General features: G+C 38.5%; 1 protein-coding gene across 1 annotated transcript in view; it reads left to right on the top strand.

The window, feature by feature from the left end:
- Window positions 1-11,993: 11,993 nt before the first annotated feature.
- The window catches only part of UBL3 (ubiquitin like 3), a 71,961-nt gene continuing 58,911 nt past the window's right edge, over window positions 11,994-25,043 (top strand). The window contains exon 1 of the mRNA XM_036251915.1: window positions 11,994-12,537. Within this exon, the coding sequence (XP_036107808.1) occupies window positions 12,511-12,537 (27 nt within the window). The 5' untranslated portion in view covers window positions 11,994-12,510. The remainder of the gene's footprint in view (window positions 12,538-25,043) is intronic.

Here is a 25,043-nt window from a genome sequence, read left to right on the forward strand (position 1 = left end):
TGAAGAACAAGGATCTGAATCCAAGACTACTCTATCCAGCAAGGCTATCATTTAAAATGGAAGGTCAAATAAAGAGCTTCCCACACATACAAAAAAAGACTAAGGGAATACATTAGTACCAAACCAACACTGCAAGAAATGTTAGAAGAACTGCTGTAATTAGTAGAAGAAATAGGAAGAAAAATATAGCCACACTAAACAAAAATGGCAATAAATAAGTACATATCAATAATCGCCTTAAGTGTAAATGGATTGAAGGCTCCAATAAAAGACACAAAGTAGCTAATTGGATAAGAAAGCATGACTCACATATATGTTGTTTACAAGAGACCCAACTCATAACAAAATACTCACATAGGTTGAAAGTGAAGGGATGGAAAAAAATCTTCCAAGCAAACGGAAAGGAAAAAAAGCTGGGGTAGCAATACTCATATCTGATAACATAGATTTCAAAATGAAGGTCATAACAAGAGACATAAAAGGTCACTACAAAATATTGAAAGGATCTATCCAACAGGAAGATATAACCTTGGCAAACATATATGCACCCAATATAAGAGCACCAAAATATATTTAAAATCTTCTGGAAGTCCTGGCCGGTTTGGCTAAGCAGTTAGAGCATCAGCCCACGGTCCAAAGAGATCCAGGTTTGGTTCCTACTAAAAGCACGTACCTCGGTTGCAGTTTGTCCCCGGCCCCAGTTGTGCATGAGGCAGCCACTCAATGTGTTCCTTTTACATTGATGTTTCTCTCTCTCTCTTCCTCCCTCCCATTCTATCTGAACAAAAATGGAAAAATGTCCTCTGGTGAGGATAAAAAAAAATCTTCTAGAGGATTTCAAAGGAGAAATCAACAGCAATACAATCATAGCAGGGAGCTTCAACACCCCGCTGACATCACTGGATAGATCTTCTGGACAAAAAATTAACAAGGAAACAAAAACTCTAAATGAAGCACTAGACCAAATGGATTTAATAGATATCTACAGAGAATTACACCCCAAAACTAAAGAATTCACATTAATCTCAAGTGCACATGGGACATTCTCAAAGATAGACCACATGTTAGGGCACAAACTAAGTCTCTACAAGTTCAAGAAGATTGAAATCATATCAAGCATCTTCTCAGATTACAGTGGCATGAAACTGGAAATCAGTTGCAACAACAACATGCAAAGACATTTGAAAACATGGAGGCTAAATAGAATGTTATTAAACAATGAATGGGTTACCGAGGAGATCAAGGAGGAAATTAAAAACTTTCTGGAAAAATGAACATACAACAACACAAAATCTATGGGATGTAGTGAAAGCATTTCTGAGAGGGAAGTTCATAGCACTACAGGCCTACCTCAAGAAACAAGAAAAATTTCTAATTGACTATCTAACCTCACAACTTAAAGAACTAGAAAACAAACAAAAAGAAAACCCCAGAGCAAGTAGAAGGAAGGAAATAGTAAAGATCAGAGGGGAAATAAATGACACAGAGACCAAAGAAACATTTCAAAGGATCAATGAAACAAAGAGTTGGTTTTTCAAAAAATAAACAAGATTGATGGACCCTTAGCTAGACTCACCAAGAAACAAAGCAAGATAACCCAAATACCCAAAATATAAATGAAAGAGGAGAAGTAACAACTGACACCACAAAAATACAAAGGATCGTTAACAACTACTATGAACAATTATATGGCAACAAATCAACAATCTAAGCAAAATGGACAAATTTCTAGAAACACATAGTCTCCCAAAACTGAACCGGGAAGAGATAGAAAACTTGAACAGACCAATAACAACTAAGGAAATTGAAGATGTAATCAAGATTCTCCCAGCAAACAAAAACCCAGGCTCTGACGGCTTCACGGGGGAATTTTACTGAACATTCAAAGAAGAACTAATACCCATCCCCCTCAAACTATTTCAAAAAATTCAAGAAGAAGGAAGACTTCCAAACTCGTTTTATGAGGCCAGCATAATTCTAATTCCAAAACCAGAAAAAGACACTACAAAGAAAGAAAATTACAGGCCAACATCCCTGATAAATATAGATGCCAAAATCTTGAACAAAATACTAGCAAACTGGATCCAGCAATACATCAAAAAATTATTCACCATGACCAAGTGAGATTCATCCTAGGGATACAAGGCTGGTACAATATTTACAAATCAATAAATGTGATACACCACATAAACAAAATGAAAGATAAAAACCACATGATCATATCAATAGACACTGAAAGAGCATTTGACAAAATCCAGCACCTATTTCTGATAAAAATACTCAGCAATGTGGGAATAGAGGGATCATATCTCAACATAATAAAGGCCATATATGAAAGACCTACAGCCAACATCATACTCAACGGGCAAAAACTAAAAGCATTTCCCTTAAGAACAGGAACAAGACAGGGATGCCCACTTTCGCCACTCTTATTTAACATAGTACTGGAAGTCTTAGCCACAGCAATCAGACATGAAGAAAAAATAAAAGGGATGCAAATTGGAAAGCAGGAAGTGAAACTGTCATTATTCGCAGATGACATGATATTATACGTAGAAAACCCTAAAGACTCCATCAAAAAATTTACTAGACTTAATAAATGAATTTGGCAAAGTAGCAGGATACAAAATTAACACCAAGAAATCGATGGCATTCTTATGTACCAATGATGAACTCACAGGAAGAGAAACTAAAAACACAATTCCATTTACCATCGCAGCAAAAAAATTAAGATACATAGGAATAAGCTTAACAAAAGAAGTAAAGGACCTATTTGCAGAAAACTACAAGACATTGAAAAAAGAACTAGAGGAAGATATAAAAAAGTGGAAGCATATACCTTGTTCCATAAAAATCTTAGAAGAAAATGTAGGCAACAAAATTTCGAACATCATACGCAGCAGAATTTTCACTGATTCATCACCAAAGGCAACAGAAACAAAGGAGAAAATGAACACATGAAACTACATCAAACTCAAAAGCTTCTGCACAGCAAAAGAAACAATCATCAAAATGGAAAGGCATCCCTGACTGGTTAGGCTCAGGTATTGGATTATTGGCCTTCAGACCAGAGAGTCCCGGGTTCGGTTCCTGCTAGGTGCACATACCAAAAAAAAAAAAAATGGAAAGGCAACCCACTGTATGGAAGAGCATAATTGCCAATGATACATCAGATAAGAGGTGAATTTCCAAAATATATAGAGTGCTTATACAACTCAACAAAAGGAAGACAAAGAACCCAATTTAAAAAATGGGCAAAGGAGCAAAATAGACACCTCTCCAAACAGGACATACAAATGGCTAAGAGACATATGAAGAAATGCTCAACATTACTAATCATCAGAGAGATGCAAATTAAAACAACAATGAGGTATCACCTCACATCTGTCAGAATGGCCACCATCAGCAAATCATCAAACAAAAAGTATTGAAGAGGGTGTGGAGAAAAGGGGACTCTAATACACTGTTGGTGGGAATGCAGACTGGTGCCACCATTATGAAAATCTCTATGGTGTTATCCTCAAAAAATTTAAAATTGAATTGCCATTTGACCCAGTGATCCCACTTCTAGGAATATACTCTATGAAGTCTGAAACACCAATCAGAAAGAATATATGTACCCCCATGTTCACAGCAGCACTATTTACAATAGCTAAGATCTAGAAACAGCCCAAGTGTCCATCAGTATATGAATGGATAAAAAAAGTTGTGGTACGTGTACACAAAGGAGTACTATGCAGCTGTAAGAAAGAAAGATCTCTTATCCTTTGAGACGACATGGAGGGACCTGGAGAGTATTATCCTAAGCGAAACAAGCCAAGCAGAGAAAGACAAATATCACATGATATCACTTATTTGTAGAATATAATGAACATAACAGTCTGAGGAACAAGGTTGACCCAGAGACGTGGAAGTAGGGTACAGACTGACAACCCTCAGGAGAGGGGGAGGGGGACAGAGAAGAGATAAACCACAGAACTTATATGCATGTACATAAAACCCATGGACATGGACAACAAAGCTGGGAATAGGGTGGGGGGGATGGTGAGAAGGGCGTCAATGGGGAAAAAGGAGAAACATCTGTAACAAAAATAAATGAATAAATAAAAATAAAATATGGGAGCAATTGAGCATATTTCCATGGTATGGAAAAGCTTGCTTGAAGAATTATGTATAGTGCCCCTTTTCCTTTGACTTTTCCTAGTTGGAACAACATATTATATGGTCACCCTTAAAAGAAGAATTTTGGGACAGGGAAAGGCAGAAGATGTAAGAGAAAGAGGGTTGTTTGTTGCAATAAGTTTCTAGAGATAGAAGGAGGGGCTCCTGGGCAGGTGGAGAGCTGAGTCTTGGAAGGAGGGGTGTAGGGCTTCCCCTGTAGCAGGAGGGCTATGAGAAAAGTGTTAAGTGTGAATGCTAACAAGTTAGGGACTGGATACAGATTTGTGAGATTTCTTACTTGACTCCTTTTCTGGCCAGTGTGGCTCAGTTGGTTGGAGTGCCTGCTCACACCTCTCTCTCTCTCTCTCTCTCTCTCTCTCTCTCTCTCTCTCTCTCTCTCTCTTTCTCCCTCCCTCCCTCCCTTCCTCTCTCTCTTTCTCCCCTTCTCTTCCTCCAATAAAAAATAATTGACTCCTTTTCTCTGTGAGGTAGAGGCCATGAGAGCACAGTTCAAAGTCCATGTTCAATTCTCTTTACTTTATTAGCCATGAGGATAACAATATTTTCACAAATTCTACAACTTTTTCATAAATGTGGTTCCACTGGTCTCTGTAAAAAAGCTGTGTGCCTAGATTGAGCTGAGCATAAACAAATGGCTGAAAACACATGCCCGAAGAGAAGCTGGTGTCGTCCTGTCACTACCACGTATGAAAACGTTAGCGTAGCAGGAAAACAGAGTGAGATAAAGCTATGCCACGAACACTCGAAGCATCCATCACTGTGCCCCACCTCATGATAATTATAATAGTAGTTTATTATTGAGAGCTTATTTTGTGCAAGAAAGAGTGCTGTTTTAAATGTGTATATTTTAGTGTGATATTCTAAATATACTCTACTTTTTTGATTCTTGTTTCTTTCTGTATTTTTTTTTGTAGATGAGAAAATTGAGTAAGTCACCCAGTTTTACTCATCTAATAAATGGGAGAGCAGGATTTAACTCCAGGGCCCACATTTGTAAGGAATATGTTATTTACCCCCCCCCCCCATAATCTGCTGATCTAACTTCATTTTAGGCCTTCTCTACTAAGTCAAAGTTTGTCATTGTGATAAATGAATCATGTCTGAGTGCCCCCAAAATGATGATACGGTAATCTGATATGAAGGCTCCTGGCATGGCGGACTAGACGCCCAGGCGAACAGAGCAATCCACGCTCTCGCTGCGGCTCCCTGGTGAGACAGGAGTCTCCCGCAGGCATGCTGGAGGAGGCCCCGCTAACTTCATTACTCGGTTTAGGAAACACGGTCATGAAATGCAGCCCTGTGGGCAGTTGTCCAGTAAGGCCTGACTCAAAAACTCAAGCAGCAGTGACAGAGGCCATTCTCCAACTGTGGCCACTTCCCTGTCAAAGTGACACACTGAAAGGCTTCAAGAGCAAATACAACGTTTTGGAGAAATCTCTCCTTGAACCCTTTTTCTGCTCTCTGAAATGTTAATATAATGCACAACATGTTCATTGATAAACAGTGCAGCTATCTCCCTTGGTGAATGGAAAAACACAATTTCAACAATGTGAAATAATTATGGATCAACCAATCAATAAAAAAACTAGTGTCAAAAATACTACGGTGAAGGTTATTAAGGTAGAAGAAACAGAATGTACAGTTCATGTCACAAGATTAGTGTAAGGAGAGTTCTTTTGTCGCCACTGATGGGGATATAATGCTTATTTAGGATGTTTTTTTTTAATTGGGTTGAATTTTATTATTCTTGGCATTCAAAAAAAATTTTTTTTTTTTTATTGACTAACCCTATGATGGTGGATTGATTTCTGTGACAATAAGAACCAAGAATACTAATTGTGTTTTAGGATATCAGTTTGAGAGTAACTTTTATATTTATTTGGGGTATTTGTCATTTCTTAAGACAAAATTATGTAATAATGTAACACTTACATAAAACCACTAGAAACCATTCTGTCTTTTTGTTTCTTGAAACGCCTTAGAGGAAAGTGTACATTTGAAAATTACAGAGAAAGTGTGGCTATTTCTTAAGAAGTTTCTGCTTCCTCATTTGTTCGAAAAGATGGAGATAACATCGTGTAAAATTCCTTCCGGCCTGAGCATTGGCTGATTCAATACTGTGAGCAAAAGTGGGGTCAGGTCATGAAGGAAGGCATTGTGGGACGTCAGCAAGAGACAAACACAGAAGTTACTATTCTGCTGGTGACCTATGAATTTAAGCTGCACAACATCCATGGTTGAATATTTGCAAAACATTGCTTAAAACTTGTTACCATTAAAAATGTGACTCTGTTTTGTCAAAAGTAAACTCCAGCATTCATACAAAAATTGTCTTTCTTTCCATTGGCATATTCTTAGTCATGGGAGAACACCTGAGCTAAGCCTTGAATATTATTTCTGTGTTCATGAGACATACCTCTAGGTTTGAACATAATATTAAAAGGTAATCCCTAATGCCCGGCCCATGCAGCTCAGTGGTTGAGGGTCGACCCATGCACCCAGAGGCCGCCAGTCCAATTCCCAGTCAGGGCACATGCCTAGGTTGTAGGCCCAATTTCCAGTGGGGGGCATACAGGAGGGGGCCAATCAATGTTCTCTCTCATCGATATTTCTATCTCTCTTTCCCTCTCCCTTCCTCTGTCTTTAAAAATCAATAAAGAAAAAAAAAATTAAAAAAAAAAAAAAAGGTAATCCATGACTTTATAGAATCACAGAACTGGGAAAAAAAATTTAAAGGCTCATCTCTTCACTGTGCTTATTGACAAAGTTTCTTGGGTATTATTAATTCACTATGCTAAGCTCTAGGGATACAAAGACCATTAAAGCTCCAGGGTCATGACAGTGAGTCTAGATTCTGAGAACAAGCTCCCAAATGAGTGGTCTTCCAAGGGAACCAGAGAGTAAGGAAGGACCGCTGCTGTCTTTGCCGCCAGCATCTCAGGCCCCATCCCGCAGGAGGGAGGATGCACCCACCCCAGGTCTGGGGCACCCCTGCTTCGTGCCAGACAGGCCTCCCATGTTTAATCTCACACCAGCCTGGACCTTACTGTGTTGAATGCCTCATTTCTGCTTGCTCAGGGTCAACCCTTCAAAAATATTTATTTCTTATGCATAGAAAAAGGCTTAATCCTATGGAAATTATCAAAATGCAAAATAAACAACCACAATGTATAGGGCTTTTTTTTTTTAAAAAAACTTACAAATGAGTATACACAGCTCCAAAATCTCTAAATATGAGGGGTTTCCTATCTGGTTGGAGAGTGTGTGTGTGTGTGTGTGTCTGCCCATGGATGTGGGTGTATTGCTGAAGCCGGGCTTGCATAGCAAATGCTGTTTTTACTTGGATTGTATCTTTACTTGGAGGAGAGTTGATGAGATTATTGTGAAGGGGCTCAGACCTTCCCCAGTCACCACTGTGTATCACTACTGTATCAAGGGTGTATGGACATATCACAAATATATAGATAGACCTATACATATTTAAAAGGGCTGGGGATTGCGGGGGGCGGGGGGGGAGGGGTGGTCAAGTTGGTATCCTCACTTGTAGGTAGCATTCTAAGCAGGTAAACCCTTTTGGAAAATAACTTGGTTACGCCATTCAAGAGCCGTAGAAATGCTCTCCGACTTTGACTCAGTGACAACAGTTTTTGAACTCTGGCCTAAACAAGTAATTCAAAGTGCAGACAGATTTATATGCACAAAGTTTATGCAATTACAATCTTCATGGCCTCCAAATGGAAAATGATAGCATGAACTGTTGGACATTGATGCAGTGGAATATTACACAGCCTTTAAAAACGAGGAGTAGATTAGGTAGCCGTTTGTAAACGTGCATTCTTCAATTTTTAAAAAATGAGTTCTGATTTAGTATTTCAAAGAAAAACATCAATGTGTCATAAATATGTGAAATCATGTACATCAAACACCTGGAAGAAAATATACAATAAATAAAAATAGTTCTTCTAGTTTCTAGAATTTCTAGGTCATTGATATTACTTTTTACTTTAAAAACGAAACGTGAAAATACATACTGGGTTAAATATATATTATGCAGCCTGGCCAGTGTGGCTCAGTGGCTGAGCATTGACCCACGTACCAAGAGGTTGCTGGTTCGATTCCCAATCAGGGCACATGCCCAGGTTGTGGGCCCAATTCCCACTGGGGGACATGCAGGAGGCGGCCAATTGATGTTCTCTCTCATCGATGTTTTTCTCTCTCTCTCCTTCTCCCTTCCTCTCTTTCTAAAATCGATAAAAATAAAAAAATATATAGATTATGCAATAGATTGACGAGCAGTCCTCCTTGTTTTTGTAGCAGTCTGTTGGCAGGAGAGGGGGTAGTGAAGCAAGCTCTGTATTAGGAGTCAACTTGCCTCCCATTGAACTAGTGGCTTCCTCATCTGTAAAATGAAGAGTTGGGGCTTAATCACCTCCAAGACCCCTTAAAAACTTTTAAATTATTTGAGTCCAAGAGGTTGCACATATGACAACTAACCCCCCAAATACAGACAAAAGGTACTGTTGGAGTTCAGAGACCTTCCATCCTTTCATAAGAGCAAATCTTATCTGACACTCCCCATTTTAAAACCTTTCAGTGGCTCCCTTTGCTGTCAGAGTAAATCCAAACTCATTTGCAAAACCTAAAATGCTAAGCCCTTGGTGATTGGCCTCTAGTTTCTCCCTCCTGCCCTTTTCTTATACTGTCCCTGCCCCACTCCCACGCACCACGCGGAACTTGAGTCGCTTCCCCTCCCTGCAGCCTTTTCCTCTAGTCTCTGTTTTGGCCCCCGTGTTCTCGCTTCCTGGCCATGCTGTTGAATTGTGCACCTAAGAACATTCAGGATGGTAAATTTTATCTTATGTGTATTTTACCATAATTAAAAAAAAAAATTCACCCATTTAAGGTGTTCAATGCAATGGCTTTTAGTATATTTACAGAGTTGTGCAACCATCATTAAAATCTAATTTTAGAATATTTTCCTCATTCCTTCCATCCCCCTCCAAAAAAAACCCCTCACGCCCATGAGTAGTAACTTGAGGGGTGACATTTTTAACAGGCTATGGGTGTCATGTGCTAGTCTTCTGGGACTTGACCCTCGGAGACTCTCAGAAGTGACCTTAGAGGTTTAGTTCAACCTCCTCAGATAAAGGAATGGAGGCTTAGGGAGGCAGTGTCTTGGCAAAGGTCACGCAGCTGATTCTTAACAGAGCCAGGTCTTTTGATTTCCTGCCCAGTTACTTTTCCTAATACAAAAATGCTGTGTCACTCGTTTCCTCCGATTGACACTGACAATAGATTAATGGGGTTAAGAAGATGCTACCCTTCCCTGCTGTGGACCACTGTGCTTTTTCTGCAGCCTCCTGTTTCACCTGAGTCTGGAAACAGGGTAAAGATAAGAACATCTACACTGTGTTCAGTAATGCTCTCATGCTCTAAGTCAGTGAGGAAAGAGTTACAATTGAGTTATTATTCTCAGTGTCTCAGCCTCTCTTACAAGAGGGATTGGAAATATAGCTAGGTGCTTTATTTTTGAAGTATGTGGTCTCTTCTAGTGGTGCCCGGGTAACGGGCAGAAAATAGCAACATCCTATTGGAAATGCCAAGGCCGTGGGCTGGTCTTGGTGGTTGTTACACCCTTGCTGTATGTATGGCCCTTGGAAAGCAGCAGAAGAGGTGTGAGTTGAAGCTTCCATGAGTCCTGCCATGGTCCTTGCCTTCCTACTTGCAGTAGTAGCATGGAGGCCCAGCAGAACCGTGGCCAGGGCAGTCGGCAGTGGTTGGAGGAAAGTTGGTGTGAGGAGTGGGTTGGGGGACTAACTTTGTGAGTAAGAACCTTCAAACTGTATTACAATATTCCTTCTGAACTCATTGGTCATTTGAGGCATTTTCAAATGTCTTTATTTCTGGAGGACTGGGGAGGGGACTCTGTGGTTGCTAAACATGGAGAATGAGCAACCAAATACCAAGGCCATGGAAAATCATGTAGCTATAGACTCAGAAATGTTTAGACAAAGTTCTGAGGCCTAATTGTGGTACAAGTTGGGCCTTTATTTCCTCTGTCTTTTGCTTTCTCTGGGTATTTGCCCTCTCCTCCTCCCTGGTTACCAACCTAATTCATCACAGGATGAGGTAGCCCGGAGGAGCACTTGGAATTTGCCAGGCTACTTAAGAGGCAGGCACTCTACATGTTCTGTGAGTTTCCATCCTGATGAGACAAACCTGACCGGAGAGGTTGCTATGAGGAATAACAAGCTGCCAGACAGTAAGTTCCCTGTGGACAGTGCCTGGATTATCTGTTTTTAAACTCCGGGTGCATGGCAGTGCCTGGCAAGGTTTTTTGCTGCATAGTAACATTTCACAACAAATGATACATTATTACTTACAAAGCAATCTATTTCCCCTGCATGAACTCACTCTAACGGTGGAAGGTAGGCAAGCCTGTCTTACAGATGAGGTCACAAAGCTATAGTTTGGAGAGGTGGCTTTCAGAGTAAGTCTGCTGGTATTTTTACACAGGTGTCTTTTTGAGACTGCCCTTCCTAAAATAGTCTGCCAGAGCACTGAGAGAGAGATGAATATGGATTCAGATAGACGTTTGTGGTTTCTGCATTTTGTTCCTAAATCTGGGGTAGACATATTCTTCATGTGTCACTGACTAATGGTATTATTTTGTGCTCTTTGCTAATCACTGCAGGTGTATAGGTTTTCAATTTACATTTTGAGTTACACAGAATTTAGAGGCTGGCCTGGTAAACTAGTGAATCCTCACGTAGTTTGTAGCAGCTATTTCCTGGTGGAGATTTGGCACTATTCACTATTGTATCTAATACAGTTTTTGGTCATTTCAATTAACTAGATTGTAGCTTTATGGCCTTGGGTCTTCAGGAAACACATGTTCAAACATTTTCCCTGCTTAATAAGATCCGTGTTCCTGTTGAACTTGCATGACCTCATTGGAAATCAATGAGTGCTTCTGATCTTCCAAATGTAATGTTGAGACTTAGAGGAAATCACTCCACAAAATGCTTTCAGATCGCAGGATGTGGAGAGCGCGCTGTCATTAAAACGAATGATCCTGCTTAGAAGTAAACCATATTTTAACTCTGTATGTACAGTGTACAGGAGGGAACTTCTCTGTGCAGAATTGTTTCCCTCCAAATAAGTCGCCAGGTCACACCTAACTTCTGGGCCACAGCGTGGCAAAAGCAAGCTTTCCTTTCCTAGCAACTGTTACTAGGAGGGGCGTGGCTTCGAAGTCGGGCCAGGACGCGCGGACTACACTTCCCGTGAAGCTCCAGGGTGGTCTCCGTAGTGACGCACTTGGTGTCCTGGAGGGGAGCGCGGGGGCGGCAGCCGAAAGGGGGGAGGGGGCGAGCTCCCTGTGTCCCCGAGTCGCGTTCTGGCAGCTGCCGCCGCCGCCGCCGCCGCCATGTTGGCTTGAGGGGCGATGACAGGAGGCGGCTGCGGCGTTTGGGACTGAGAAGTGGAGGAGGCGAGACGAAGCTCTAAGAGGAAGCCGCTCTCGGGCTGAGCAGAGGGAGGACCGGCCTCTTCCGGGGACCGGCGGAGTCGGCGTCGCGGGAGCTCGCGAGGCCGGGGAGGGGGCACGCAGAGAGGAACGCGGGGGAGCGGAGACGATGCGCCCCGAGAGCCGTTGCGGCCCGGAGGCGCCCGCGGCCTGAGCCCCGAGGGGCGGTGGGTCCCTGCCCAGCCCGAGCTCCGCGTCCCCGCGCGCCGCCCCGGGCTTCGGCCTTGGCTCCCAACGAGTTAAATGCCCTTGAGCGCGGCTTCGGGCGGCCCGGCCCCCGGCCCCGGCGGCGCGAGCTGAGCCGCTTCCCCGCGCCGGCCACTCAGCGCTCACGCGCCCATGTGTAGCCGCATAGTTATCTGTGTACCTGCGGCCCGGGCATTCTGCTTAATGAGGACCTGACTCGGGCTGAGGTGAATCACTGCCGGCCGCGAAGGAGGAAGGCGCTCTTAACCCCCTCCCACCGCTCCATGCCCGGGTGTCACTCGGCTCGGTCCACCTGGCGCGGCCGGTCCTGGGGCCCCTGCTGCTGCTGACGACGCCAGGGCTGCTGCCCCCCCGGAGTGCCCTCCGCCCGGCCGCTGGCTCCTCGGGGAGCGCTCCCTTCCGCGCCGAACCCCGGCCAGGCCGCCACTTGGGCTCCCGAAGCCCTGAGTGTTTGGAAAGCACATCACGAGCTGATCGAGATCGTTGACGTTGATTTCTGTGGCTTGAAGACTTCTGCTCCTTGTTGTTCGTTCTGTAATTTTTTTATTTTATTTTATTTTGCGTGAACATCTCGGCGTGTATCAAGCGGCAAGATGTCCAGCAATGTCCCGGCAGATATGGTGAGTGGAGGCTGAGCCACGACGCCCTTCGGGGTAATCGTGGCTCCCAGTGTTATCTGATCAGAGAGGATGCGGGCGCGGGTGCGAGTTGGCAGGGCGCTGTGGAAAAGCCACCGTGCTGGCAGATTTAGAGAAGTTGGACGTTCTGGTTTCCCCCTTTTCGAAAGTACTGCTTTTCGTATGGTGTTTCTTGTTTGCTGGCGTTGTGTTTGTGTTTTAATCATTAAAGGCCATGGAGAAGTCGGGAAAATGTAGCGAGGTAGCCCAAGCGGAGCTCTCTCCTTGCCTGAAGTCTTGAACACTTGTGTCTTAGAGCTTCGAAGACGTCAGGGACGGGCCGAGCCGGGACCGTGCCCCTGCTAGGGACAGGTAGACAGGAAAACCGGGATCTTGCCCCGACACCGACGAGCTCATTAACGCGCCGTACAGACTGATCACTGCGAAACCAGTATCTGTATCTCGTCAAGAAAAAGTCCACGAGAATTTGCGGTGATCTTTTTGAAGGGTCTAGGTGAACAAGTATGGCAACAGAAATAATAAGATGTTTGGGAATTTTCACAAATCCAGGCTGACCGTATATTGGGTCTTTTAATGAATATTCCAGGACTTTCAGTACCAAATATTTGGTGGTTTGTATTAATTACATCATTGGACTTTTAAAAGCTAATAAAACACATTATTGATCCTTGAATGTTGAGAACTCGAAACAAAAAGTATTCCTGTTTATTGATGCTTTTCTTTTTGTTTGTAAACGTTAAGGTTGTGAGTTTGTTGACTAATAGTAGTAACCATGTAGACTTACAGTGGTGGAGGTGGGTTTGTCTGAGTGTGAAATTACACTTTGCAGTCCTAGGGACAAACATAATGCAATTAACAAGAAGATTAATCTTGTTTATGGAAGAACTGATGTGAGCATAGTTACATTTACTTACATTCAGTTAACATTTGAGTGTTCATGTATTCCAGCAAAAAAATAAAATTGAACTTTGCTGATTTCATTTTAAAATGTCAGATGTTTTTGTAGGAGCAAACCACATTTACAGACTTTAAAATCATTTAAAAAATCAAATGACTCTAAATGGTGTATTTTGACCTTGGTTTAAAGACATTTTGCTTATATTGGATTTTCCATTTAATGTGCTATTTAAATGTGAAGGAACCACAACGTTTTGTCTCTTGGGTGGCCACACAAGCAACCTTACACTCTCCTTCCTGAGTCTTAAAACTCGTGCATTGTCCTTTTGGTTTTCCCTTTCCTCCTGGTGTCCACACAGGAGAATAGTCTTCTGACCACTTAAAGAGATAGCTGGACATGATTTCCTCTACCCCTCTCTAGAAGTCGCCTGGAGAGGTCTTTGGACTAAGCTGGAAAATGCTGTCTGGTAAGTGCTTGGGCTCATCACTTCCAGTAAAAATTTGATTTCCATAAAGCCACCATTTTATATCATCCTGCACACTGCAAGATATGCACTATACTGTCACAGAGTTAGAGTGAAATAGATTGTGTCATTAAAACAGTGCCACTACTTTCTTTAGGCCCAGTGATGAAGGAAAGCTGGAATGTGCGTAGCATGGGTCACAAATTGAAATGATTTGGGAAATATGTTTCCAAGTCAGAGAAGGTTTGGAAGCTAATATTTGGATCACGGGACTGGGAAGTAGTGGCAAGGTTTTATTAATAGCTGCAATTATGAAATATAATTTTTTCTGTTTCTGACTGTATTTTAAGGCCTTAATGCTTCTGTAGTGCTTTGAGATCCCTTGATTAAAGGTGATATGCAAGGGCACAGCAGTATTATGTAATAAACATATAATATCCTGATGATGCTATTTCAGAATGTGTCTAAGGTACAGCTCAGATGAGATTGTTCGGCATATTTTTTTATGTCTTGTTTTCTAGCTGTTCCTCTTGTTGGAGGTCTTTAGATCCATCCCTACCCCTCATGTTAAAGCCTTTTAAACCTTTATTTGGTATTCACATTTTTATTTAAGAAGCGCCTTCATTTGATATGCTCCTACAATTCTTAACTTTTAAAAATATAACATAGTTAAATACTGGTTAGAATTTGTCGATTAAGTGCTTCATATTTTTAAACTCTTTATTAGAAATAATGACAGTTAATTTGTGTTTTTATTCATGACTTAAAGCGAGAACAATTTTACCACTCAGAAAAATCTCAGCCTTCCCACCCCCACTTCTTTCTACAGTCTGACATTTTCCTTGCAGCATAACTCTAAATTGATCAGGAACTGTGCTCTTTCAAGTATGAATACATGCATTTTTGCTAGGTGCAGTAAAATTTCCAAGTTTCTAAGTGGTGACAGCTAGTATGTGCTATTTAGAAACAAATGTTGAGCTCTTTTCCATGTTAATGGTCGATGTCAATTATATAGGGAAATCCTGTTTAGGAGATGAGGTGGGGCAGTGAAGTCACAACCCCTGTCATGTTTTCTTTAGAGATCATTTATTCTTGAGCTACAGTAATTGCTAAATCAGTTGATGTTTTTGGAAAGTCTTATGGCAATTATTGTGACTCACTTTGAAATCAAATTTTTAGCATCTTTTTTGCTTTATAAATATAACTCACATTTAAAATTTATTTTTAAACAGTCAATAAATTTTTGTGTTTACCATAAGAAGTTCTCTTTATAATTCATAGTTAGCAAGTTGATTTTTTGGAGGGGGAGTGCACCCTAGTGAATGGATTTGCTGTACTCTTTAAAAAAAAAATTTGCAGTTGATACTTTCCCAATTAACATTCTTTACATATGTCCTATAAATAATATAAATGTATTTACATAAAATATTGGCTTTTTTTTTTTTTTTTGCTAAGAGTGGTTGAGTTTGAACTAAGAGATTTACTACTATTCCAGCATAATAATTTACTTGTGAAAAAAATCTGGGAATGTCTAAACAGAATATCATTATAATACATGGTATTTATTTTTTCTTTATTGTTTAAAGTATTACAGAGGTTCCCCCTTTATTCCTCATTGAATAATACATTATATTTAAATGATTCACTTTCATTATTATTTCTTTCTCAGCCCAAATCATAGGTCATAATGGGGCAATATTCATTGTTTATAATAGTAGCATGAATTATGTTAATAACTATAGGTTTTCTGAAAGATAATGTTTACTGTATCTGTTAGTAATAAGGCCCAAGGCTAGGTATATAGGTGGTACTTTTATTTTCCGGATTAGGAATGTTATCAAGAAATAAGTTGTATTTATAAAAGTATTAAAAAAAATTTGAGCTACCATTTAGAGATTTGGACTTAAAATTGTGCTTGATGATATCTATAAAATTGAAAACCCTACTTAAGTGAGAAATTGACAGTGTGAGAATAATGGCAAAGCAATTTTGGTATTTGAAACATTTTAGATGATAAAACAGTTAAAAGCCCTGTATATTTTTGAACTATTAATGTGGATATTGTAGCAGATGTAAAAATTATTAGTCTAGGGTTAAATGAGATAATGATAATTTGAATTTTTTCAGTACTTATTGAATATTTTTATTGTAATGTTATATCTCTTTTATTTGTGAAAGAAATAAATATTGGAGCCCTCTGGTGGACAGGAAATCACTAAAATGAGTTTCCTTTCAAAGTGAACTTTTATCACTTTTCCAAGTTAAACTAGAATGAGAGATAGAAAATATACTAGGGGGAAATGCCATGCTAGAAAAAGGTCCAGAGAATAGAAAATTATTAACTTTGACAAAAGACTATATTATGATCTAGTGTCCTAAATTTTCTATTTACTTATAGCTTCCTTTAATTTTTCTTTCTCTTGCTAGAGCTCTTATTTTACGACTTAAGTTGAGAGGTTTTATGAATGAAGGTAAAGGGTAACACTTCTATACATAAGTGTGTGATTTGAGGAAAAGCTTAATAAATTATATATCTCTAACGAAAACTTTCTCTAAATTGTTTTATTTGCATATGTCTTATATTTGATGTTTTGAATGACTCATTTTTACTAAAGCAAATAAATTATTTCCCATAGCTTTCAATGCTCTTTTTAGCTCTGAATCCTCCTCCAGCCCATGTCCCTCGCCTGTGAAAATAGTTCTTAGTTTATCCTAGCTCATAGTGATCTTTCCTTCCTGTGAAGCATTTTCTGTCAGTATATTTAATGATCTTTTTACGATGCCAAATTAATGTGGATATGTGTCTTATATTTATGTCTCCTGTACTTTCTGAAATAGATGGACATTGAAAAACTGGCTATGTGATTTCTTGATTCATGAAGTATTACTTACTATCTTTGTTACTTATAGAAAAAAGTAGATATTGTTTCATACTACTGCTGCTACTACTACTACTAATGGTGTTAAATATGAAATCTATGATGCCTTCTTCTATTACTACATTGACAATTAAAAATATTTTTAATATTAAGGCTTGACGTTTTTTAATTTAGTGGATAAAGTACTAATGGCTCTATTAGTTTTTATAATTGAAACAGTAAATGTATTTTGGAAGACTGACATATATGCTTCTTTTTTAAAATTTTTTTATATAATTAATTTGTTTTTGTTACAGATGTTTCTTCTTTTTCCCCAACTGATACCCCCTTCCCCCCTCCCCGCCCTGTCCCCAGCTTTGTTGTCCATGTCCATTGTTCATGCATACATGCATATAAGTTCTGTGGTTTATCTCTCCCCTCCTACCCCTTCTTCTGGGGATTGTCAATCTGTACCTTACTTCCACGTCTCTGGGACTACCCTGTTCCTCAGACTGTTATGTTAATTATATTCCACAAATAAGTGAGATCATGTGATATTTATTTGTCTTTCTCTGCTTGGCTTGTTTTGCTCAGAATAATACTCTCCAGGTCCCTCCATGTCGTCTCAAAGGATAAGAGATCTTTTTTTCTTACAGCTGCATAGTACTCCATTATGTATATGCTTCTTAAATACACTTTTTAAAAATTCCTCTCATTCTTGGGTAAAATTGAAGGTGACTGTAGAATTCATAGTAACTGGAAATTTCTGGGTGAGATATTCTGAATCAGTAAGTTTTCTGACTGAATCAGTATATTTTCTAAGTACATGAAAGTTGTTTTTGGACATATCCCAATCTAACAATTTTGAATTACTGTCCTATTAATCGTAATGTGCTATGCATAATTTAACTTATATTTGGCGACTTAGAGCTATTATTTGAATATCATTGACTCAGTTCAGTTAGCATTCATTGAGTACTTCTCTGTGTAATGAAGTATCATGCTATGAACTATAACTGTCATACCCTCTGCATCTAATACAGATTGTGAAGTTTTGTGCTCCTTCACTAGTTCAGTAATTTACTAAGTTCAATGAGGAAGTCAACTGAGATTTGAAAATGAAAATATTAGAACTTCTGTTTGTTTATTTTGTGCCTCAAAAAGGGGGAAGAACTGAACTTTTAAATTAATTGTGGATTGGTTTGGAGATGTCACATCCAGGTGGTTACAATGCCAAGTGTAGTTTGCTGAGAGAAGATCTGGGAATTCTGTAATGTAGAGGTCAACAGCAGCACCATGTGTTTCTCCAAGTTTTTCTCTTATAGTATATTATATAGTTACTTTTAAAAATATAGTTGGTTTTTAAAAGAACGTCTGATACTTTTTATTGAGGTAGGAGCAGAGGTTCACTGTCAAAATATTTAAAAGAGCTGTAAAATTAATACTTACATATTTCTATTTTACAAAGGATGAATATTCTAGATGCTGATTTTTTCCATGATGACAAGAAGCTGTTTATAGTATGCTACCCAGCAGATATTTTTGAGAAATCAAATACTAAGTTGTTTCTTCAAGGCAAAATTGACATTTTAACCAATAAATGGGAAAGTACCTACTTTTCAGAAGAAATTAATGTTTTGGAGAGAAATGAATTAATAGGAATGAATTAAAAGAAATAAATAACATGTTTAGATACTTCCAGTATGTTGAAAAATCTTCAGTGGACTTTGGATCCATTTTTTGGAAACATAAAAAACAACACATTTTGCTTAGTTGGCAAAAATATCTGACATCAGGAAAAATAAAATTTTAATAACGTTGACATAAGGTTTTTAATAAAAGCTTATGCATATTGGTGATAGAATAGAAAAGTGATGATTTAGTAAACCAGTAAGTGACATATTCTTTTATATGGATCTGCATCTTCATGAGCTAGGTTTTTTAGTTATGACTGTGATGACTTGGTTAAAATCAAGTGTCAAAATACATTGAATTTTGCAAATTGGGAAAGCAAGATTTTGAAAAACAGGCATATTCAATAACAGTACTCTCACTTAATATATTAATAGTAATAGTATTTATAATATTTTAAATAGTTAATATACATAAATCTATGATTTATAAGTGAATATGCATGTATCAAGGTATATACTCAAGTATTTTATAGTTGGGATTTTCAGTCAAAAATTTTAGAAGCGACTGCATAAGATAAGATTTCTGAGCATTTTAAGTTCTTGTGTTTGATAATTATAGTTTTTCTGTCTCCTACCTTGTTGAGCAATTATATTTTTCTGTGGTCAGTATGCCTATCTATCCCTATCTAGCTATTTACAGTTGCCAATTCTTATTTGCTCCGGGTGTGGAAACCAGATTTTTAAAGTTTATTAGAATAAAGTGTGTTAAAGATGAGCAAATGTTGTCTAAATAGAATTTTCAGGAGCTGCCCCATGGCAAAATGTATGATCTTTATTTCATGGACAACCAAGAGTTCTTTTTACTTGAGGGGCTTATTTTCTGGCATTTAGCATGTTTGGCAGAGATGTCGATTCTTGATAGTAAAGAACTACGTAGATGATTAAAAACATAAAATGACATGTTTAGCTTTATTTTGAGCTCATAGGGGAGAGAAGCTAATAATTGTTTTGTACTTGCTCTTCACCAAGTAGGTTCTTGGCATTTTACAAGATAACATTTAATCTAATCCTCACAGTGATCCTGGGTAAATATAGTTGGTTTATAGATAAAACTGCTACTGTACACCAGGTATAGAATGCATCTGTAATGGAACGAGTTAGGTTTGTTGATTTGCTGCAGCAAGGAAGAGCACTTGCCTGAGGAACCCTGCATAGTCTCAGGAAGAGGGAATGAAGTTTTTGGTACTGTTCAGGCAGTGCAGTATGATTCTAATTAGCGACCAGGGTAGGTGGAGACTAGCCCTGGATAGAATGCTGTCACACATGAAGTGGGGGGAGGTTAGTAATTGGATGTCTTAGCCATCTTTGTGTAAGAGGCAGGAAAAATGAAAGGGGTTGGGAGGGTCTTTAGTCATTTTGGTGCTGCAGCATGGCCTTGGGAGAAATTGTTGTCTGTCTATTGTCTTCTGTTGGACTTGTCTGTCTTTTAGAGACAGTGTGATTATCAGCAGAGATTATTTTTACTTTCTCACAGCCTAGGTTCAGAGAGGATAGGGAGCTTTGAGGTCATGTAGCTAGTAAAATATAGAGTTAGGAGAAGAATTTGGGTCTGATGGCAATAGTAGTTAATGTACATAATAAACATACTAAGCCCTTACCTCCTGCCATACCTGAGCGAATCTTGCTAAATCCCTCAGGCATACTTCCCTAAACAGAATACCTCAGATTACTTTCCAAGACCTTGTTCCATGCAGTCACTGCTGATTGCTCTGAGCTAGCAGGGTCCAGTAGAGATGACACCTATTTAAATATGTTTGCAAAATACTATATATAATCTCTGGGTTGGAACGATTTTAATGAAGGCGAATTGTCTTTATTAATTGCTAAAATTAAAGGCAGTTTTCTTTATAGTGTTTGGAGCTTTGAGTTCTCTTTGTATATCTTATATATAGAATAGATTTTTTTTCCCTGTAAACTTACCACTTTGAATGCAGAAACTTTGTTGTTTTATATATGTAAACGAGATTGCTATGTAACGATTTAGTGCTTTCAGGGTATTTTGTTTTTGTCTTCATACTAGAACTGCTAATGTATGATGCAGAGTCTCTGTTGATTGATTTAAATCTATTTTATGGTGTAAATAAAATACATACGTGGGCAATTTTCTGTGACTAGATTTTGAGAAGAAAATGTTCTTTCCACTGAAGGAAATTGTCTAAGTTAGGCATTATATCTTCTGTTTGTGAACTTAAATTAAGGTGGCAATTCATTGTGTCTAGACAAAATGTTCTCTCATGATATATGTTTAATTTTCTTTACTTTCAAATAAAATTAGTGCCTTTGCCTTAGAAATATTCCCGCTTTTGTATCTTGTGTCTTTCTCATTTAGTCATATATCATGAACAGCTACCATACAGATAGAATTTTGAAGTGATTCTGATAGATGTACAAACATTGTTTGGCTGATTCTGTATTCATGGGCATTTAAAAGCTGTTATAAACAGTGAAATAATGCATATTTTAACACATATGTCTTTCCTTGTCTGATAATTTTCTTAGGATAAAATTCTTAGGAATATAGTTGCTGTGTGTTGGATATATGTTAAAAATTTGGTGAGTTGGAGAGATACATATTTACTAATTTTAAAATATTCTTGTATTTCTGGATAAACTTCACTTCATTATGCTTTATCCTTTTTATATGCTAAATTATATTTTATTTACAGTGTTTTTAGTTTTACTTATGAACAAGATTGACTACTGATTTTAATTTCTTGTAAAGTCTTTGACAGCTTTAGGCATCAGTGTTATGCTGACTTCATAAAATAAGTTGGGAAATGTTTTTATTCTTTGGAAGAGTTTGTGAAGATTGGTTTTATTTCATCCATGAATGTTTGGAAGAATTTACTAGTAAAACCATCTGGAGTTTTCTTTGCGATTATTGATTCTATTTCTTTAATACATATAGGATTATTCTCATTTTCTGTTACTTATTTGTCAATTTTGACAGGTTTTGATTTTCAAGGGATTTGTCAATTTTATCTAAATTTTTCTATTTGGCTTAAAAATTTTCACAATATTATTTTGTTATCTTTTTGATGTCTGTAATTGTATCTGCTTTGTAAAATCTGCTTTTTGGTAATTTGTGCTTTCTGTTGATCTCAATCAGTTTTTTAAAGCCAACTTTCAGGTTTAAATTTTACATTTTCTATTGGGTACTGCTTTACCTTTATTTCTTCTGTTTTTGAAAAAAAATAACTTGCTGTTATTTTTCAAGTTTCTTGAGATGGATACCCAATTTATTAGTGATCAATCTTTATTTTTCTCACATGTGCATTTAAATCTGAAATTTTCATATAAATGCAACTATAGCTGGATCTCACAATATTGATATATTTTTATATATCACTCAATTAAACATATTTTAAAAATTTTGTTGTGGGCCCTGGCTGGTTTGGCTCAGCAGTTGGAGCGTCAGCCCACGGACCATAGTCCTAGGTTTGGTTCCTGCTAAGGGCGTGTACCTTGGTTGCAGTTCGTCACAGCCCCGGTTGGCATTGTGCGGGTGGCAGCCAGTCGATGTGTCTCTCTCACGTAGATGCTTCTCTCTCTCTCTTTCTCCTACTCTTCCTCTTGATCTATCTGAAGATAAATGCAGACATGTCCTTGAATGAGGATTAAAAAAAAATTTCATTGTGGTTTCTTCTTTGACCCATGGATTATTTAGAAATAGTATTTGGTATAATATCTAAGCATTTGGGGATTTTTTTAAAGCTATATTTTTGTTGTTGATAATGGTGTTTAATACTACTGTGGTTTTAGGGTTATTCTTTCCATGATTTCAATTTTGAGTAATTTGTTGTTACTTGCTTTACAGCTAATTTTAGAAAATTGAGTGTGGTGTGCTTAATATTTAAATCAAATTTATTATGTTCAAAGCCTATCACTACTGACTTTTTTGGTATTTTTAATAACTCAAAAGAGAAGTGTGGTAAAATCTGCAACCATGCAAGGATTTTTCTGTGTTCTTTTAGTTCTCTCAAATTTTACCTTTATATTTTGAGGCTAAGAGTGGCCACAAATACATTACCATTGTTGTACAGTGTCTCTTGATCATGTCATTTTCTCTTGTTATTAATCTCGTGTTATTTTGTACGGTAACATGCTGTATAGGCTTGTGGCCTAGGAGCAATAGGCTAGACCATATGGCCTAGGTGTGCAGTGGGCTGTACCATACAGGTTTGTGTAAGTGCACTCTGATGTTCACACAGGCATGAAATCACATAATGATGAGTTTCTCAGAACTTATTTGTGGTTAAGTAGCACCTGACCATATTGTGTGCTTATGAGTGGCTTTTATTGTAATTCTGCATGGCATTTGTAGAATGTCTTGAATCTGTGGCTTGCTTTCTTTTGTCACTTTGGGAATTTTCTTAGCTGGTATTCTTTAAATACTGTTTCCATCCAGATTCTCTTCTTTCCTCTGGGACTACAGTTACACGTATGTTAGGTCATTTCACAGCCCCCCCTCCCATTTGATATTTTTCACTGATCTATCTTCAAGTTTACCTATCATGTCTTTCCTGTTCAATATCCAGGTATACCCAGTTATTGAGTTCTTAATTTTGGGTTTTGTATTTTCAGTCTTAAAATTCACACAGATTCAAGTTCTCATAAAGTTTTCATCTATTGTTGTAATGTTCTCGTCTGATGACTCTAGTATCTAGATCACCCATAAGCCTGTTTCTGTTGTCTGGCTTTTGATTATTTGATCCTTTTTTGGTAGAATACTTGGTAATGTTTTATTAACATTGTGATGAAAAATTATAGAGGAACAGAATCATATTATCTTTCTCCAGATAAGATTTAATATTCTCTGGCAGGCAGTTAGAAAAACATGGATCACTTTGATTCATTAGTTATTGATATGACCTATGGTGGAATTCAGGGCAATCAAAAAATTCAGATAGCCTCACTTCTAGTGCACAGCGCTTCTAGGTTTCACTTGAAAGTTTGGAATATTTACTAAGATGTGTCTTTTTTGACAGGCCCTGAAATCCAAGCATTGAAGCTGGGAAAAGCTCTGTTTAGCTTTCTTAGCCTCTTTGCAGCATCTTCTTGCTGGGTTTTCCTGTCTGTCAGTCCTGTTTATGATTCAGCATATTCCCTCTGGGAGGGCAAAAACTGAGCAGAATATGGGGTTCATTCTTTTATCTGGGAGCCTCAATTCCTAGCTACTGTGGTAGTACAGAATTCCAATTTTTGTCTTCCCAGCACAGTGAGACTGATACCAGGGCCTGGGTGCTGCTTTCCTTGTGGCTCCTGGCTCTGTACTGGTAATTGGCAGATACCTCTAGGAGAAAAAGTGAGGATCTTCTCAATGTGTTCCTTTCTCTAGCGTCTCTTGACCCCTAATGTCCTGGCTCTTTTGGTTGCTCTCTTCATACCTTCAAATAGCAGGGTTTTTTGTTTGTTAGTTTTGTATTTTATTTCTCACTTTCATAGTTGTTTTTAGTCTGTTATTGCCATTCCCTCATAGCTTGACCTAATTGTCCTTTCTTTTTTGGCTAAAATTAATTAAATACTTAACTATGTTACTTACCATGGCATGCACCATCAGCTAAGCAGTTTGCTTAAGTCAGACATCTAGGAGTCATCCTTGATTCCTCCCTTTCCCTCATCCCCCAAATTCATTCCATTTCAAAATATATGTGGAATCCATCCACTTTTCTTTATTTCCATACTGCCACCCTATTGCAAGCACCGTCTCTGTCTTGGACTTCTGCATTAGTCTTGAAACTAATTCTTCCACTTCTATTCACATTCCCCTGTAATACATTTTCCAGAAATAGCTTGAGTGATCTTTATAAGACATAAATTGAATTATCTTTCCTCTGAAAAACAGGAAACTTCAGCAGATTTCCATTGAAAAATAAATTCTCATGGCATAAGATCACACATCCTTACCATGGCCCTGCAGAGTCCTGAATCATCTGGCTCCTGTCTGTCTCTATGATCCTATTTCATTAGCTTGCTATTCTTCTAGTGTCCTCGGTTCCTCTCAGTTTCTCATATAAGCCACGAGCTCTTCACATAGCTCGGCTGAACACTCACACATATTATCAGTCCTTTTGCCTAAAACACTTACCAGTATACTTCTTGTGTGTGCGTGTGTGTTCGTGTTTTACATTTAAGACTAGGACACATTTAATTTTTGTTATACAGTCGTATACAGTCGTCCGTCCCTCGCCACTTTCTGCTTTGACTTTCGTAGCTTCACTCTATCGCGAAGTGGCGTGGGACGACTGTATAGTAAATAAAGAATCCCGCTTTGTGGAAATTCGTTTATCACGGTAGAGCCTGGAACTGATTAACCGCGATAAATGAGGGCCGACTGTACTTCCATTCCCTCATATGGGTAAAGGCTTTTCTGTCCTCAGAAACACTTTTCCTGATCACGTTTAAAAAGTTAAAGTTGAATTTTCTCACTCCCTTGGTTTCTGTCTCAGGGCCCTACAGACTTTCTCCATAGCTTTCGTCACACTTTGTAATTCATCTGTTCGTCTTTCCAGTAGGCTGCAGATTCTGAGAGAGTAGGTATGTATCTTTCATTTGCCACTATAGCCAGTACCTGG

This window comes from Molossus molossus, unplaced genomic scaffold (genome assembly GCF_014108415.1).
Source record: "Molossus molossus isolate mMolMol1 unplaced genomic scaffold, mMolMol1.p scaffold_m16_p_10, whole genome shotgun sequence".
Taxonomy (NCBI): domain Eukaryota; kingdom Metazoa; phylum Chordata; class Mammalia; order Chiroptera; family Molossidae; genus Molossus; species Molossus molossus.